This window comes from Eptatretus burgeri, chromosome 6, assembly GCF_056783735.1.
Source record: "Eptatretus burgeri isolate ZD-2024b chromosome 6, Ebu_testis_v1, whole genome shotgun sequence".
NCBI lineage: Eukaryota > Metazoa > Chordata > Myxini > Myxiniformes > Myxinidae > Eptatretus > Eptatretus burgeri.
The window spans coordinates 59568187-59588118 of NC_140966.1; the positions used below are offsets into that span (position 1 = coordinate 59568187).

Genomic DNA, 19932 nt, shown 5'->3' on the forward strand with positions numbered 1-19932 from the left:
ACCCAAAGTGGCTCCAGCGGCCCACAACGAGAGCGAGGGGATGGATGATGCGGAGGGGTACACTTCCTAATCTATCCTAACCATTAACCTGTTAAACTACCCCGGGGCTTCCAACAAGCGCCTCTCGCTTAAACTATTGGTTCTAACAACCCAGATTCCTGTCGCCTGTGTTGGTGTCCTCACAATTTCGGGCCTCGCCCCCCCCCAATTTTCTTCCCGTGCCCTCACACGGTCTCATGGCTGGGACGCGTGGCTCCCTTTGGCAGGCACGACCCTCTGCCGAATCTCCAGCTATGGCACCCCCGGGCACTACACTGCCTCCGAGCCTACCAGCTCCCTAAACACCGGGGAGTGCCCCCCATGGCACCTCCCCTGAAACGCACACGTGGCAGGCTGGCTTCCCAGGCCCCTTTCTGAGGGTCACCCGTGCCCACAACACTGCCCACGTGGCTAACGGCGCCCCGGGCCCCCGCACCAAGCGGGCGCACCCGTGCCCACTACGCTATCCCGGCCCCCCATGGGCCCTTGGCCTACTACGGCCGACTAGCCTGGTGCCCGGGGTACCCACTCAGCGATACTCACCTTTCGCATCCATGCTCCCAGCCCGTCAACAGGGCTCCTGCACCCCTCCAAACAGGTTTCAAGCCTACTTCCCCACCAACAACAAAACGACCTCCATTTTGTAAATTTGACTAACCCCCTAACTCACTCTACACTGACCCCGGGGTCTCTTGGGCGGGAGTCACTCCTCCCCCCAATCACTCATCGCACCATGCATTCCCCATTCGCTCCATTCACACAGACCCGCTGGCCTCACTCACTCATCATGTACTCACCTCACAACTCTTCAACACACACACCGCTGAACTCTGCCATCCTTCTATCTGCATCCCCTAACTAACTCGTGCTCCCACGTTGTCCCTTAAACTATAGCACGTTCCATTTAACACTACGTCGCTAAACTTCGTCCCCTCTACACATTCACAAGTCTGTCACTGTCCTCAAATGTCCCAAAAATTATTTCCCCAACCTACATCTGGCTACAATCCCTCTAACTAATCCATTCCACGGGCCCCATGAGAACTTACCCCTGCCCCATGGAGCCGGTCTAACTAAGCCAACCCTTCCCCCTAGCTAGTTTCATCCTGTGCCCAGGTAAGGGGGTCTTCCACCCCTTGCCCGGGAATCCTGTGCACCCGAAAGTGAGGCTTGCTTTTTTTTTCTTTTTTTTTTCCATATGCGCAGCACCAGCACGGCAACTCACAGCTCGCGCACTTTGCACCTGCCCGTGACGTCGTGCAGCTGCACGTGTACCTCGTCCCTCCTTGGACGGTACCATCCGGCAGGGATACCCCTCCTGCCGGATTCCAACCCCACGTGCAGCCATGACGTCACCGTGCGCATAAAAAAAAACATAAGCCCCACGTCTCGAGGGGTTCCCCACGCGAACACGTGCTCTGCCCGTTGGAGCGCAACACACACGCCCGCGTGGAGAACCCGTCCGGTCCAAATCCGAAATCCTGCCTAAACTTTGTCCGTCGCGGGATCGGCAACATTCACCGCGCACGTTTCCGGACTGGGACTTTACTCCCACAAACGAGCACGTGGGGGTCTCGTGCATTGCACAGCACGGACCTCGCGCTCGCTGCTGGGTGAACCCGGCACGGTTCCCGAAACAGCTACAGCCGCTACCCGGCTTTTGTCCCTCTGTCGCCGTCTCCATTCAACACACGCCCTCCCGCGTGTCACGACGCTAACACACCTCACCATTAAACTCACACCGGGAGACGCGGCTGCATGTTCACACATGCCGACCGACATCTCCCTCACATACAGCGACCTTGCACACGCTGTCTCTCTCACACTCACGGTCTCCCTTGCACTCGGCCGTTCACTCACGCATGCCACCTCCCTCGCACACGTGGCTCCACTCACTCGCGGCCTTTCACTCACTCGTGCCATTTCCCTCACACAAACCATACTACTCACACACGCGGGGGCACTCGCTCGCGGTGCCTCATCCACACACGGCGTGCTGGGAAGCACGCCCTTCTGCACACTTACCACCACACCACTCACACACGGGGTCGCTTCCACACACGGGGTCTTTGTCACCCACCCGGTCGCTCTCACACACGCCCTTGCACCCGCGCTATGCGTTCATTGCAGCACGCATTTCGCCACACTCGTGAACACACACCTCGACACCACACAGACCGGGACAACCACACTGGGGATTCGTGTCCCCACAAGGGTGTCCGGGGCCTCTATACCCCCCAAGCTCTCCGTGCACCTTTTCGCAGCACTCCTCCGCTCAACCTCGCAAAGCACGACCGAACCCACCAGGTCGTGACTCGCTTCAAGGGGGCATACTCCCTCCCCTCTTTCCTGGAGGAGGCCATCCCGCTGCTCGCACCGGGTCCCTGCACGGTCCGCCAGCTCACCCCCATTATCCTCCACCACCTCCGTGTGTGTGTGTTCGTCTTTAGTTTCTTCCACCCCGTTTTCATCGTGTAGTCTTTCCTCTATCGTTCCCATCTCCCGTGTCTCTGTACATTTATTCGTTTCTGTTGTCCCCTCGTTTCTATTAGTCTCTGCTTCTTTCTGGCGTCTTTCCCTTATCTTTATGTAGGTCAACCTTGCTTTCTCCTGAAGTCGCTCCTGTCCTTCCCTCTGTTTCACTCCTTGCTCTTTCACGATCTCTGCGTACCTCCTCCTTGCTTTCCGTCTTAATTGTTCTTTTCTCTCCCTCCCAATTACTTTCACCTCGTCTCTTGTCTCCCGTGTCTCTATACATTTTCTCTCCTTGTTCCTTATTTCTGTCTCTTCCTGGTTCCTTTTTCCTTCCCATCTGAGTCGTTCTTTCTCTCTGAGCCCCATTAGCTGTTCGTTCTCCCTCCGGAGCTCCTCAATCTCCGTTGATTCCAATCTCGCTCTCCGTTTTAGTTGTTCAATTTCACACTCATATAGTTGTTGTTTTCTCTCCCACTGTTCCTCCTGCTCTTTGTTTTCCAATCTCATTGTTTCCTTCAATTGGCTCATTTCCTTCCTGTGTTTCATTCGCTGTTCTCTCACTACTCTTCCTCGTTTCCTCTCCTGTCCTTCCTTCTCCAGTTTCATGGTTTTCTTCATTTGGTTAATCTCCTTTTTGTGTTTCATTTGCTGCTATCTCATTACTCTTCCTTGTTTCCTCTCCTGTCTTTCCTTATCCAGTTTCATGGTTTTCTTCATTTGGTTCATCTCCATTTTGTGTTTCATTCGCTGTTCTTTGTCTATCTCCTCGTACTCCAGCCTCAGCTTTTCTTTCAATTGGTCAACCTCAGATTCATGTTCTTTTTGTTTTCTATTCCATTGTTCCTCTCGTTCTTCCCTCTCCAATCTCCTTGTGTCCTTCAATCTCCTGATTTCTCCTTCCTGCTTCATTCCTTGCACCTTCAACTTCTCCTCGTATTCCAACCTATTTTTTTCCTTTTGTTGTTCAGTTTCAAATTCATACTCTTTCAGTTTTTTATTCCACTGTCTCTCTTGTTCCTCGTTCTGCAATCTCATCGTTTCCTTTAATTGACGGATTTCTTTCTCCTGTCTCATTCCTTGTTCTTTGTATTTCCTATTCCACTGTCTTCCTTGTTCCTCATTCTGCAATCTCGTTATTTCTTTCAGTTGGCTGACTTACTTCTCCTGTCTGATTCGTTCTTCCATCATTACTTTTTTGCATCTCATTCTGCAATCTCGTGGTTTCCTTCAGTTGGCTGATTTCCTTCTCCTGTCTCATTCCTTGTTCTTTCAGTACTCTTTCTTGTTCCTAATTCTTTAATCTGACCTTCGCTTCCAGCTGTTCGATCTGTACAGTATGGTTCCTTAACGTTTCATTCTCTGTTGTCGTTCTTTCTTCTCTCACCATCCTCAACTCGTTTTGTAATTCCATCTCTTTGTTTTGGTGTTTCTGTAACTCAGAAGCTTTCTTTTCCAATTCCTTTCTCATCTCCGCACACTCCGACTTTGCTTTGGCTTCTAATTGTTCAATCTGCTCAGTGTGGTTCCTTAACGTTTCATTCTCTGTTCTCTTCCTTTCCTCTTTTAACATCCTCAGTTCGTCTTGTAATCCTCTTTCTTTGTTTTCGTGTTTCAGTATCTCAGAAGTTTTTGTTTCTAATTCCTCCCTCAATTTGCATGCTTCTTCACTCATTTCATCTCTTCTTTCCACCGCTTCCCTCCTCAATTCGTCCCTTTTTTTACTGTATTCATTTAGTTTTGTCTGCCATTCCTTTCCCATTCTAATCTCCCCTTCCAGGATTTCTCTTTTAAACTGGCTTGCCCTTACCTCTCGCTTCAGTAGTTCCAATTCCCCATCTTGTTTGCATTTTTCCTTTTCGAGCTTTGTTTTCCTTTCTCCTTCCTCCCTCAATTCTCCCTGCAGTTCTTCGAACTGTTCTGACTTTTCCAGCAATTCCTCTGTCCTTTCCTCCAGCTGTCTCTCTCCTCTTTTTATCTTCCATTCTAGGCTTTCTCTTTCCTGATTGCCTGTTCTTACCTCTTCCTTCAATTGTTCCAACTCCCCATCGTGTTCACATTTTTTCTCTTCCAACTGTATTTCCCTCACTCTCCCCTCCAGTTCTTTGAACCGCCTTGCTTCCTCCAATAATTTTTCCATTAATTGTTTTACTTGCAAGTCGTGCTCCTTTTGTTTCTTTTCGAGCTCGGTTTTCCATTCTTCCTCCCATTGTTTCCTTTCCTGGGAGATACCAATCTGCTGTTCCTCTATTCTTTTGTTCAGTTTGCTCTTCGCATATTCCAACTGACGGGTATAAAACACTACCAAATTCTTTTTCCCACATAATTTGTCGACTCTATTCGCCAAGTCATGTTTTTGCCACCGAATTCGTTCCAGTAAATCGTCCAATCGCTGTGTCCCCCCGTACACGTAATTTTTCTGAAGCGCGTCTGCGTGCCGTTGTGACTCGTCCACTCCACTTTGCAGCTCCTCGATATATTCTTCATAACGCTTCACCTTTTCCAAGACATCCCCCAATTGTGCCTGAAGCCTGCCAATGCTCGCATAGTCATCCTGCCACGCCTGCCATGGCACATGCCGTGACCACGTGCCTTGAACCGGTGACTGGGAGCTCACGCCTCATGCTGTGCCATTAATATCAGCCCACTCCGTGCTGCGCTGAGGTGCGATCGCGCTGCCATTGTGCGACTCCGTTTGCGGGGAAAGTTCGTGCTCAAGCCGCTCCCACTGACCACAGTTAGTGGTGGGGTTATAATTATAAAAAGAACCGACCTGGGCCATTGATCCTACATGACGACACATACCTAATACCCCCGGCTCCCGCTCGCCTTGAGACGCCATCTTATCTCTCGTAAAGGGTTAATTTAAATCGCTCGTAATTTGGAGGGAATCGTGGGTCGCTCCTCTCACCCCTGGACCGATTCCCGTGAATTTAGTTGGAGACAGGAGAGCCCGTTTTCCCGCTCTCCGATACCAGTTCCGCGAGGAGGGGGATGAGTTTGTGTCCCACGACCTGACACCAGTGTTGCGATATTCGCGCCCGCCGGCGTGTGAGCGGCCACGTAACTCGAATCGCGGCACGTCGCCCACCGGACGGACAATTCCGTCGTGACCCTCTCGGCCTAACGCCGGGAACTAGTCACGGGTGGGCCTTTCGGCCTCACCACGATCGTGCCAATTGGCCCCCCGCGTGGGATAGGGTTGCTCGCCAAATTCGACCGACCTAAGTACCCACACGGAGGGTAGACCGGGCGATCGCACCTCGCCGCAGGTCGACTTCGGACACGGGCCACTTTAAGCGACCCGTTCCGTACTATCGGGATAACCGAGCGATGTTATCGTCAACCTCGACGGTTCCGATTAATTATCGGGCGTATTTAGCCCCTACCAACCCTTTACGTGAAGTAAGATGGAGATTCAATTAAAGAAAAGACGAATCGAAACAGGAAAAACAGTTCAACATAAGGCACATTTATTCCGCGGCAAACGGAAAGCACACATATACAATTACAACAATTATGCACCAAAAGCAAATGTAAAAGAAACACAACAATTATGCACCAAAAGCAAATGTAAAAGAGAAACACAATGCAGATCTACTACCGACTACGCGAGCACACGGCAACACTTACACAGTTTTACTTCACAGACGGCGCCGACAACACATATACTCCAAAGCAAAAGAAAAAGGGGCCACCCTCAACTACAAGGGGGCAGACGGGCCTGGGGCCGAGACCGCGTCGAGCCTACCCGTCTGGTGATGAGCCGCAAAATGGCGGCGGCGCCCCGACTCCGCGGGCCTCGCTGGCACTGCCTGGAATGGGGTGGGAACGGGGCCCCCTTCTCACACTATCTCAGCGCGGGGGGAAACAGGAGGGGTTGTTGATGCTCTTTTCCGTGAATTGACGCTCTTTCCGAGCACTCTGGACTGCACTGGCTCCGGCAAGCTCTCCCTGGCTGTGGCCTCCACGTCGCCCCTTTTCCCGGCGGTGGTCCCCACGTAGCCCTCTGGCTTGCCACTGAGCCCCTCTCCGCGTCCCTGCTGCGTTCACCAACTCCCGCTCTTCTCACCCCTCAACACTGACTTGAGCTCCGTTCTGTTTGTCCTTGCTCTCCATCGACCGGCACCCGTCTTGGCTGCTGCGCTGCTGCTGCCACGCTTCGCCGCCGCCACAACGCGCCCGAGCCCAAAACAGAAACTCTTCTCTCTGTCGCTGCCACACCTCTCCAACTCTCTCTTTTTGCTCCGTGCTCGGCGCTTTATAGTGCGACAGGAGAAACCATATGCAGATTTTTGGATCAGGATCAGCTCGGGGGCGGAGCCACGCTCCCCCATTGGATGGAGGAAAAGTGGGCGTGAATCATTCCTGATCCTCGAATTTACATACGATATCAATTCTACTCCGAGGCGCCTGGAGGCGGGGCCAAATCGCCCCACGCTCGCTGATAGGACGGAACAGAAGTGGGCGTGATTCATTCTTGATCCGACTTCTCAGAAAAGCTGCTTTTTGCACCCGCTGCTCGGCGCGCGCCCAGTACGAGTCCAGGATCGGTGCCCACAAGCGGTGCGGGAATGGCGGCAGAAGGAGGAGAGGTGAAGGTGGTGGAGGGTTTATTGTGGTGGTCCCTGGCCACGGTGACGCTTGGAATGGCGGTGATGCGATGATTGCGAGAGCGAGTTGTGACGGTAAAGGTCGTGGCTGTTGGCGTTGTTGTTGTTGTGAAGCGGCGTTGCGGTTGGTGGTTGTTGTGTGATGGCGGTTGAGACGTGGTTGGTTCAAAATAAAGATAGAACAGAAAAACGGCTATCTTAAAGGGTCGCAGCCCGAATGAATGACATTTATTCCCTCTAAACAACGGGTTTGGGCTAACTCCACATATACTTAAAGAGATACCTCACCTACGGGACCTGAATGGTGGTTTGCGAATTTCCTCAACCACAACAATATATATATATATATACATATATATATATATATATATATATATATATATATATATATATATATATATATATATATATATATATATATATATATATATATATATATATATTTTGTTACGAATTTGGAATTCGATGGCACTCAACATACAGGTTCCTTTAGCTCAGTTGTGCCGATAAGTTCATGTTCCCTAGATAGTTCACCTTCCATTGTTTAATGGGCAGAAATCGATTAAGTGCGCTGCGAGATTCAATTTAATAGTTAGGGAGCGATCATAACACAATGGAGACGCCCCTCCCCCTCTTCTGTGAAGAGGAAGAAGAACCCTCCCGTCCCGTGAATAATGACATCAACAACTCCCTCCCACCCGTGGTTGAGCGGGGGATGGAGCACGAGGGCATGAGTCATGCTGGGAGCGGGGGAGGGGGCCGATAAGAATAAAGAAGAGATCCTCTGCTTTGTTCGGGCTGGCTTTTCAGTAGTAGGCCTTCGGGTTCTGCTTGGCTTGGGTTCGGGAGGAGGCTTTTTGAAGGCTTTCTGCTTTGGCTTGGCTTTTAGTAAGCTTTTTGCTTCGGCTTGGTTTTTAGCAGGCCTTTGGGTTCTGCTTGGCGAGGGTTGAGACTTTTGGTTCAGTGAGCTTCGGTTCTGCTTGGCAAGATGGAGGCTTTTTGGAGAGCTTTTTGCTTCAGCTTGGCTTTTCAGCAGACCTTCGGGTTCTCTTTGGCTCGGTTCACTTTTTCGGCTCGGAGTTCTTGGTTCGTGCTGAGAGAGGCTTTGTTCATCGGAAGAGAGTTGAGCTGGATGCTCGGCTCGGCGTTCTTGGTTCGTGTTGTGAGAGGCTTTGTTCATCGGAAGAGATTTGAGCTGGTTGCTCGGTTGGCTCTTCTTGGTTTGTGGAGCTCTTTGTTCTCTGCTCGGTTCCCGGCTTGGTGCGACTCATCGGCCTCATCTTGGAGGTGGTTCTTCGAGATAGCGATACATCGACGGGAAGGATCGGCGCCTCGTCTCACCAGCACGTATTCGGAAGCGCGAGAGGATTCGCTGGAGCTCGGGAAGGATCGCGGCTCACGGCGATTGGATCCAGCTCACTCTCGCTGGAGCCGGGTCTGAACAGCTTGAAGACCACACGAGGTGGAGAGGTTCAAGATAGGTTCTGGGTTTTAGCTCATCTGTCCTCCGAGCTGGAGTCAGTTATTAAAGGCATCAGCCACCATTTCTTGGGTGTGTGTGTGCGCGTACGTGTGTCTGTGAGCCCGTCTCATAAGTAGGAAACTGTTAAGTGCTTTGTGTGCTGTAAATGATTGTATTGCATTTCATATAGTTGGTATAGTTCTGCTCTTACGTGCTTCCCGAGTTCCCCATTATTATTAATAAATACCCAAATTTTTAAATGTTTTCAGCTCGTCGCGTCGATTCTTTCATTGACTGAGCATTTCGTGTGTTGGGAGTTAGCCGTTGGTTTGCCGTAAAAGGGGGACATTCGGAATGACGGTTCTCGGCGATTAAGCCGCTCGGAATTGCGCACGGGACAGGCTCGCTTAAGCGGCTTGTTCCGTACGAGTTCCGTCGAGGGTGGAATACCCCGGTAGTTGGATCACGTGGGTATTTAGGTAAATTGAAGATTGGCAATCGACCCTACCCCACGTGGTCTGCCCATTGGCGTATTTCGGTTCTTGCACAAGGACCCGTCGGCCTCGGAGTTATCCGGGCGGCGATCTATATTTCGGGCGATCGGTCGGGCCGACTCGACTTGCGGCTCCGTCAGAGCGGTCGGCTCGCGGCTGACACCCGGCACCGTAACAATATGCATATGTATGTATATATATATATATATATATATATATATATATATATATATATATATATATATATATTGTTGCGGTTCTCGGAACCGCATGCATACAACAGATAGGTGTCCCAAGACAGTTATATTATTATACGTGTAGATAGTCCCCTTCCTTTTGTTTAGCGGGACAACAAGGGAGTGTGTTACGATGATCTAATAGCTAGGGTTGCTTAAATCATTTTTTTTTCCTTCATTTCATCCCTACTCCTCTTCTTTTCTGATTATTCCTGAGGTAAATCAGCCACGTGCACCTTCGCTGTAAGGTGGAGCCTCGTGGAGGCCAGCGCGTGCGGCTCCGCAGTGGGGAAACTGCAGCGCCGAGTCATGTGGTGTTCTTGTTGGTGCGGGATTATCGACTCGAGCTTCCGATAATTTATCCATGATGATGTACCCTCAGTTCTCGCTGGCAGCAGTGGATTCTCCACGGATGGTGAATGTCTTCTCGTCTCTACGGCCAGCGAAGTTGCGATCGAGCCAGGGAATGTACAGTGCGGGCCACGTTGGCGCCCGTGGAACGAGCGTGTTGATCAACGCTGGTCGAACGCCCGAGCGAGCATGCGGGACCCTCGACCGGTCGCCCGGGGGTTTTTGCAGGATGATTCGCGTGCCAATTTTGGTGTGTGCGATTCATGTCATCTCCTGGGGTCGGAGCGCAATATCACCGCTGTTTGAGATGGCCTTGCCGGAAGCGAAGTGAGGCGGTTTCCGGCCCAACCTTGCGGGTCACGTGAGGGGCTGGGGCCAACCGGAGCGCCCGATTCACGTGATGACGTTATGATTCAGGGTGGCCCCTCCCCTGAGCTGCAAATCCTATAAAAGTCGGGGAAGTTCCTCCGTCTCTCTCTTGCCTCTTACTTTTTGAGTTTCTCCACCTCTCTCTCGCCTCGCCTCGACCTGCCTCCTGGTGTCTGGACTCCTCCTCCACGTCTCCGCCCACACCACGTCGACCCCACCCGCCGACCTGGTCCCGCCTAATACTTCATCCTTGCACTCTGGACTCCGCCCCTTCTCGACTCAAGCTCCTCCTTTACGGTGCCCAATTCCTGGTTGTAAACTCCCTCTTCATCTGGTTTTCTGTGTCTGTGTGTGTGTCCTGGCACCTGTCTGCTTAAGTAAGACTGCAGAAAATCGTTATTGTTATTATTTTCGCGTTAAGTCTGCTCTGGGTCCCCTTTTGTAAATTGCCTGTTTATTGTCGCACAACACACCCCAATAAATCTTCACTGTGCCACATATCTTTCCTCGCCCACTGTTAATAAATTATCATTAGGAATGTTCCCAGCTCGTCTTTGTGTTTTCTTCCATTGATCCAGCATGGTCCGAATCCTAGCTTAGCCGGGACTTTATTCCCAACGATCAGTTCCTTTTAGCCGGTACGTCCTTGGCAGTGTCGCTCGGCTGCGCCCATCTGGAAAAGTCATCCCATCCGGTAGAGTGATCCGGTTCGGATAAGGCGTACCGAGGGCGTGTTCCCTGGTCATTAAATCACGTGATTAATTAGATCACCCAATTAACCCATAGACGGGAAGACCCTAGGTCACGTGGTTGAGTTATTGGCGTCCACGGTCGGTTATGCGACCTTCCGCGTCACGGAATTATCTGGGTGTGACGGCCTCCAATTTTGGGGAGTCTGGTGGGAACCGGCATAGATTCCCCCACCTCATGGTCTTCTCACCCGACCTCCTGGCCTGCAACAAATATATATATATATATATATATATATATATATATATATATATATATATATATATATTAGTGATTACATTTTCAACAGCATTGATACTGATGAATATAGGGGCAATTGGTGAAATTGGGGGATGGGTGGTTGATGTGCAGATGGGTGGTTTTTTTGTGCAGCAAAAAGTAGTGGGGGAATAGCTGTTGTGTGGATGGTCCAGTGAGAATTTAATATTTGTTTAATCGATACCCAACCTGCTTCCTTCAAAAATGAGAGAAATAGGTATGATATTTGGTTAGGAAGTCAAATAGTTTTTCCCCATTCACTTCATTCTTAAATTGGGGTTGTCTCAGAACCCACATTCTCCCACTACTACCATATTATTCTTCACATGATCCAACTGTGCATCGCACCCCTCTTCAACGTCAGAATAATAAGAGTTTGTTCATCAACAAAAGCAAAAATATCAAACATTATCAAAATTTGAATATCAACAAAGAGATTAACCTGAGAAAACCTGTATTTAATGTTGGTGATATTGTTATAATTTACAGTTGGAAATCAGAAAATTTGAAAACAAGATTATACTAAAAGATGGATTCATGAGCTGTTTCAATTGTTAATATTGCTATGGTTTTGGAGGACCACGGGGAGTTGCATCCAACACATCATGGTCCCCCAGTAACATTGCAAATTATTTCAGTGTGCTTGAGCTGTCGTCCTATGTTTTTCATAGGCTAAAATATCCAGAAGCAGAATACAAGTGTTGTGGTTGCTCAGGCAAGACCCACCATTGAAGAGAGCAAGGATATGGCGAGTTATTTATATATGGTGGCCATGTTGGATTTATGCAAATGAGATATTCATCCAATCAAGTTTTAAAGTGTTCCAAGTTATTCCTGGGGTTTTTGGACACAATTTTCGAATTTTAAATCACTAATATTTGGTGGCCATATTGGATTTATTCAAATTATACATATTTCCACAACAGAGATTTCTTAGGAATTTTTGGTATGGTGTTCTGGAGACCCCATAAAAATGGATTGTGGTTGGAAAAAAAATAAATTCTGTTACAATTTGAAGTTGAGTGAAAAAAAACGGCTGTATAGATTTCCTGGACTGTGACCCCAACCTCGGTGTCATCCCTGAGAAAATGAATTCACATTTATTTTTTTTTTCGGCTTTTGGCTTCTCCGGCCATTAGTTTCTCCGGATACCAGACCATAATGAGTATTTCGCTTATTAATAATATGGACTCAAAATCGTTTTAAACTATCAACAACAACAACAACAACAACCACCATTTTCTGTGGTGGGGTACGTCACGTCCCACATCCTCCAGACGCGCACGTTCGAATAACGGGTTCGAAGGTAAGATACCGATCTCGTTTTATTTGTTCCCTTTTTTAATATTTAATCCACATTCACACAAACATTAACATGTTGGTAAGTCGGAATGGTTTTGCGTCGGTTTATATAAAAGGAAAACGAAGAGACCGACTGCGCAACGTGTGTGTGGTGTGTGTGGTGTGTGGTGTGTGTGGTGTGTGGTGTGTGGTGTGTGGTGTGTGGTGTGTGTGTGTGTGTGTGTGTGTGTGTGTGTGTGTGTGTGTGTGTGTGTGTGTGTGTGTGTGTAAACCAGGCCAAGTTGGACGGACGTACGGTGGTGTAAATGGTTGTGGCGAACGGCCACTCTGGGGGAGGAACGATGGTTCGAACCTTGGCCGAGTCGGACCAAATATTATCGAAAATAGTCCGGGTACTGCTTCCCTGCTTGATGTTCAGCATTTAAGAGAATAGAGCACGGACTTTCAACACTAGGTTGGTAATAATAGCACAGGCCGTTGGTTGGGCCTGAATGCCTCCTTTACGTCCAAGTTCCTTGTAAGGGAACCGTATTGTGCACCCTGTCTGTCTGTCTGTCTGTCTGAATGCCTGTCTGAATGCCTGTCTGTCTGTGAGCAGGATCTCTCAAAATGTCATGGACGGATTCGGACGAAAGTTGGTGGGCAGGTTCGGTGTGACGAGGAGGAATTGATTCGATTTGGGTGAAGATCCGAATCCGGAGAAGATTTTTTTTAAATTTTTTTTACACACGCGGCGACGTTGCGCTGTTATATAATTTGCTATTCTGTCCTGTGTCTTCTGTCACACTTATGGCCGTGTACGTCCCTTTGATCTGAGGGCTATAAATATAAAATTTGTCCAACGTCACAACTCTTCCCATCATGCATGCTAATTCACCGTGTCTACTTTTAAATTTTATAACTGCAAAATCGTTTCATCATCCTTAACCTCGACTTTTACTGCCCCCAGCCGCGCGATATCGAAGTATTCGCTTCTTGTTTAAAGTGAATCTTCACCATTGAAGAGGTGACACCAAAATTAGATATGCAGTGCAGCACGATATTTCAAAACGTTGACTGATTGGGGCAACACTTGGTTGATGAGTTAGATTTTAGTGATGATTCGATTTTCGTTCAGGTGTGAATCCAGATCCCACCTGTCAGATATTCAGATCCTATACAAAAGGTAATCTGTTCAGTTTGGTGAAGGCATGCGCTCGACCGAGTGCCATTCCCATTATTATTAATAATAATGATGATAAATTAATATTATGAAATGGGTAAGTGTTGGTGCCTTGAGTGGCTTTTTTATTTTATTTCATTTTGTTCATGCAGGAAAATGAAGTTTAATGTGCAAGTAAAGGTTCACACTGATGAGTGCCTCATTTGAGGTGTACAGAGCGAGTGAATAGAAGAAACACATTCTGGTAGTGACAAAATGGAGAAATGTGAAAGACAAATGGAGGCACACCATCTATGCCAGATGTGCGCACCATCAAGAGAGTAGAGAATGAGAAAACGTAACATTTGTGAGTGAACAAAGAGAGAGATTAATTTTGAGAAGATTGAATCTTCTCATAACGTTTGAGAAGATTGAATGATTGTGTGCTCTGCTTGAAGGCAGGTCATTGGCTGCTGGGTAAGGGTGAAGCTGGATGGTTTGCCATTGCCTTCCCCGCAGTTAGTCAGGGCAGGAATTTGTAATTTGTTCAGGATGCCAGTGAAAACTCTCCTCTTGGTGAAGGACACAGTGGAACTAAGGCCAGCGAATGGGACTCCGTTTAACGCCCATCTGAGGGACGGCAAACGCATTGATGAAACACCCTGCCTGAGAAGCACCGGCATGACAGTTGAAGCTGGGTCGGGATTCCAACCCATGTGGAACAACTTGGAGACGTGTGTGTGTACCTCCAGGCCATCTTTCAAGTCCCTTGATAAGATATAGATAGGGAAAGTTTATATTTTGCAATGGAACATGTGAGCCAAAAATGGCACAGCATCCTGTCATTTTATAACGAATGATGAGGTATCATGTGCTCATTCAATGAACTCTCTCTGGAAACAAAATGGAGCCCATGACCCCATGTGACCAGAAATTTCTGCGACACACCATGTCACTTATTCTCATACATGGGGACTCTAGTCGAGGCCAAATGCACATTGTATTGGAGGGACCATAAAATAGTAATGACCTGAAAAAGCTTTCACTGTGATGTAGCTCCAGCTACGCTGTTGCTCTACCGAGCTACAAAGACTTTACTTGCACCATATAGCTTTCATTATTGATGTAAGTGATAAAATAAGGCATCGTCTTCTTATAAATTATCTTTCAACTGTTTTTTTTTCTTTTCTGCTTGTTTTTTCATCCTTTTACTATCTTAACCACCAAGTGCTCCAAATGATTAATGATTGCCTTGCCCCCCCCTTCCACATCTCCAATTCATTCCACCTCCACTCCCACAACCGTGACATCGATCTCCCCAACACAATCCTGACCAACCTCCGCCATGACAACTCCACCCTCGTCACTACCTCTTTGCACCACTCCCTCTATCCTCTCTACCACACCCCACACCAACTGCAACAATTCCACTCGCCCTCTCCACTGCTATCTCCTCCTTCCCCCACCACTCACCCCCTCCCTCTTATGGAAGAACGGGGTATTGGGCAAAACGGCAATGTACGGACTGATATTTTCTGTTTGTTCATTTGCTTCCTTGTGACAAACTGTTGTCGAACTAAGTGGGAGTAGAAGGTCATTAACACAATCAGAGTGGGATTATACCACTTCCAACAGACTGTTACACAAATGGGAGAAGTGAGGAACAAATGAGTGGAGGTGTACATTAAGTCTGCATTGTTGTTGAAAACCATGTGCATCTTGGAGGTGCTGGGAAGGGTCAAGGAGAGGGAGAGGAGAGACAGGAGGAGGCGGAAGGAGAGGGAGAAAAAAGCAATGTCACCCCCAGGGTGACCAGTATCTTGCCAAAATGTGAACATGAGTGACTTATTTATTCGATTAAAGTTACTCAAAAAATAAGGGTTTCGTCGACCTTGATGCTTGACCTTTTTTGTGACCTTGACCTTTGACCTTGACCTTTATATTTTCGTACGGTTAATGGTATCTCTCCAGGACCATTGTACGTGAAATATCAAGAGATTTTGATGAGAACTGAGGAAATAAAATTTTCATGAAAAATCCGTTTTTTCGTCATGACGTTATCAAATGACGTCATAGCGTCATACTTTTGACAGATCTGGAAAGCACTTATCAAGCGCTTTCATACGAGGTATTACTCGATATGGTATCTAAGATTTCAAAATTTGACCTTGGGGTCAAAAACTTTCGACCTCCAGCGCTAACCATGAAGGTCAAGGCCGATCGCCACCAAAAATTTATCAGCTGAGTGCCAGACCATGAACTATGTTCCCATGAAGTTTGAAGATGATCCGATCAAAATTACTCAAAAAATAAGGGTTTTGTCGACTCCCCTGATTTGCGACAGTGACCTTGACCTTTGACCTTGACCATGAAAATTTTATGTGCTGAAAGGGACCTCTATAGGACTCTGATATGCGAAGTTACAAAAATTTCCAATGATAACTGTGCTCTGCAGAGTGATCGATGCGTGATTACAGACAATAAAAAAAATAAAAATAAAAAAAACATACAAGCTGACCAACATATCTTGCAAAAACTTCGTTTTGGCAAGATAATAATAGGAAATTGTAGGCCCCCCAACACATTTACAGAAGGAGAAGGACATGCCATTAACGGCTGATGGTGAGGCCTATAAGATCAATAGACAGCTTCTTCTAGTGGTCGACTGTGGAAATAGATTAATAGTTTTGTTTAACTATCTTTCCAAACAAGATTAGAGTAAGATTTTCCATGGTTAAAAGAAATGTTCCATTTGTCATTGGATTCAAATAACTTTCCATATAGACAGAGAATGACTCAGCCGCTTCCTGCTTCCTGCTTGCCTCTTGCTTGACTGGAGTTCTGTATTACACTATGTGGAGCACTCTGGAAAAAAACAATAGGGAGTTTCCCAGGGCATCAGAGAGGGGTTTTTTTAATGTGTCTGTGTCTGTCTGAAATAGAGAATTTTATTTTTGAATTTTTAAAATTTTATATTGGTGGTGGTCATATGGCAGCTTAGCTGCCGGGGTGGCTATCATTTCTTGAAGCGTGACTGTGTCGCTGATGCAGTGCCCCTCTACCAGTACAAATTTTATATTGATAACTGCATTGGGCTAGTGATGCTGTGTTGGAACACTTAATTTTCCAATACCAAAGGAGATTATCCCATTGGAAGCAACGTGATGATTTTGCAAGTTGAAGAATTCAAAAAGCCATTTTGATATGGCCTTTGATGTAGTAAGCTTGTTAAGCAGATGAGGATGCTAGATTTTATTGAATACCCAAGATATTTCTAAGGAGACAGTGTCTTAACCTGTTGTTTGATATTTCGGGACCATTTCTGAAAGAGGAGCAGCAGCACACCCACAATTGAGTGATTGGGTCAGAATCCAAAATGATGGTGAGATCAGGCTGTTTCTCATTAGAAGTGAGGTCACTTGGCTACATTTACTTATTTTAGGCCCAGTTCTTTATTACCACACGCGTGCGAAGCGAAAAGTGGGGTGAAGCAATTGGTTTACTTTGTCTGTCTCTCCACAAACATAAGTTTATGATCGAGGAACAACTTCATTTCAATTGAATTATATTTGGAGCACGAATCGGAAAACGAACCTGGTGTATAGCAGTACTTTGGTTTTGAATTTGTCCTTTAATCAAGCATGTGCAGAGAGGAGTAAGATGATTTTGAAGTGGTGTAGTCACTTCAATATTTGGTATGTCCATCCGTAAGTCAAATTTTTTTTTTTTTTCTAAGGAGGTGCAGATGCTAAAATGACACAAGTGAGAGCTTTTGCTACCTCGCATCACAAGAAGGAAATGCCAAACTGCACCACTTATTTCGGACACAGGTGCGATTTTTATATTATATTATATGTATATGTATACATATATAGTTGCGGGCCGGGGGTCGGGTGAGAAGACCACAATGGGGGAAAGCTATCTCGGCTCCCACCAGACTCCCCGGAATTGTAGGCCATCGCACACGGATAATTCCTTGATGCGGCGGGTCGCTAACCGACCGTGGATGCCAATAACTCAACCACATGACTTAGGGTCCTCCGTCTAGTTAATCTGGTTACCTAAAAATAACTACGTGGTTTAATTACCGGGGAACACGCCCTCGGTCCGCCTTGTCCGAACCGGATCACTTTACCGGATCGGATGCAGCCGAGTGACACTGCCAAGGACGTACCGGCTAAAAGGAACGGATTATTGGGAATAAAGTCCCGGCGAAGCTCGGATTCAGACCATGCTGGATCAATGAAAGAAAAGACAAAAACGAGCTGGAAACATTTCTAATAATAATTTATTTACAATGGAGTGAGGAATTTTTGTGGTACAGGGAATAGTTTTATTTGGGTGTGTTGTGCAGGGAAAGCAAGAAATGTGAGAGGTGCGGCAATTTACAAGCAACTTCTGAAAGCGGACACAGAGCAGACTTAACCTGAAATAATAAATACCTTCTGCAATCTTACTTATGTGGGTAGGCGCTAGGACACACACCCACACACAGACACAGAGAACCCAATGAAGAGGAGTTATTGCAGCACGACAGGAGAGGAGTTGAGGCTACGGTCTCTCGGTACCTTTGCACGCTTGCCCAAACGCGCCACCAATGCATTTGGGGGGGATGCTCCATGGTGCGGTAGCCCCTGACAGCTGGCGTGTCGCCTCTTGCTTCGTGGCAACTCGTGAAAAGCGTCGTCCAGAGAATGCGATGCGACCGTCAGCGTAAAGGAGGAACTCGAGTTGAGAGGGCGGGGTCCAGGCGATGCCGACATGAGGGGGGTTCCAAGCAATGACGGCAGGAGGCGATGATGACAGGAGCACAGAGTCCAAGTCCAGCTCTTGCGGGGGCAGCAGAACAGAGAGAGGGAGCGAACAGCCCTGCTCCGACCTTTATAGGCCTCGCGGGGTGGGGTGGGGGGGAACCTCGAAGCGACGCGTCGTCACCCGAATCGGGCGCTCTGATTGCCCCTTCCCCTCCCCCCCCCCCCACGGTCCGGTCTCAATGGCCAGAAGCGGCAACATTCCACTTCCGGCAAGGTGGCCCCATGTGGTGGAATCGTCTCGCTCCGAACTCACGACATGATATGAATCGCCCACACCGAACTCCGCGTTATGAATTACCTTGCAAGAACCCCTGGGCCGTGCCCTGATGACTGGCCGAGGGAGGCGTCAGTCCCACATGCCTGCCCGGGTACCCCTGACCAGTGCTGGTCAATGTGCCTGTTCCGTGATGCGTCACGCGGCCCGAGCGATCTGGACTGCACACAAGCCTCTTCCTGAACGCAGCTTCGCTGGCCGGAGAGGCGAGGAAACGTCCGCCGTCTGTGGAGAACATCTACCCGCGGCTGCCTGCGAGGACCGACGGTAAAGTGTGAGGATAAATCCATGCATGTTTCGCACAGTATGTACAGATCCACCATGGCCCACGTGGTCAGCACTCGCACTTCCCAGATTCTGCTTTTGTGTGCGCGGGCCAACCCGATCGATATAATTAGTCCAGAAATGCTTTGAAAAGTATGCGCCGCTTGTGCCTTGCACACGCATCCCACCCAACATGGCATTGGGTTGCCTTTCTATTATCAGCCTCGATTGAGGGATTGCTTGAGGACGAGAGCTCTGTGCTGTCGATGCTCATGTGGTGTTTGAGCGCCCTTTCTATGCCCCTTCCCAGCAGAAGTTAGTTTGAAATATCGCTGTATCTTCACAGCCATGTGTGTACTGAAGGTTGCCAACATTTAAGGTGCTGTTTCTTCCGTCTCCTCGGCATGTGTTCCGTACAGCGTGGGCGTCGTGTTGAGTGTGCTTTCTGTCCATTGGGTGGAAATTACCGCTGTGGGTGCGTTTGGCAGGCTGTGTTTTCTATGGAGGGGTGTCCAGTGTAATGCCTGCTTGGCCTCTGCTGAGGACCTATCTCACAGCGAAGGGTGCACATGGCTCAGATTTACCTCAGGAATAATCAGAAAAGAAGACTGGGAATGAAGTAAGAAATTAAATGAAGAAGAAATGATGTAAGCAAACCTACCTCAGTTTGGCGACCTCGGTGTCTTTGCCCGGACCCCCGAGCTCCGACTGGCTCCCTTGGTCGTCCGGCTTCCACTGCGGCCTGGCTCATCCCACGACGCGCTGGAGAAGTGAATGGGTCTCGACTCAGGCAGGCCTCCTGGTCGCGCCGGCGAAACCCCAGCGAACCAACTTCCCAAACTCCGAACTCTCCAGCTCTCAACGGGGCCTCTCTCCACTCCCACTGCCAACCGCAAGCCACAAACTCCAGCGCAGCACGAACTCGAACTCAACCAGCTCTCCACTGCCTCCGAGCTTCCAACTCTACTCAACTCAAGTGCTGGGGAGTGCCCTCCCTGGCTGCTCTTCTCACGCGCTCTCTCCAAGCGCTCTCCCCAACTGCTCTTCTCAAGCGCTCTCTCCAACTGGGCGTCTCTCCACTCCCACCGCCAGC

The 19932-nt window shown here is 48.4% G+C and overlaps 1 protein-coding gene across 1 annotated transcript in view; it reads left to right on the top strand.

The window, feature by feature from the left end:
- Nucleotides 1-17225: 17225 nt before the first annotated feature.
- Nucleotides 17226-19932, top strand: part of LOC147024888 (uncharacterized) — a 28703-nt gene continuing 25996 nt past the window's right edge. Inside the window, exon 1 of the mRNA XM_085885254.1 lies at nt 17226-17317. Within this exon, the coding sequence (XP_085741380.1) occupies nt 17241-17317 (77 nt within the window). The 5' untranslated portion in view covers nt 17226-17240. The remainder of the gene's footprint in view (nt 17318-19932) is intronic.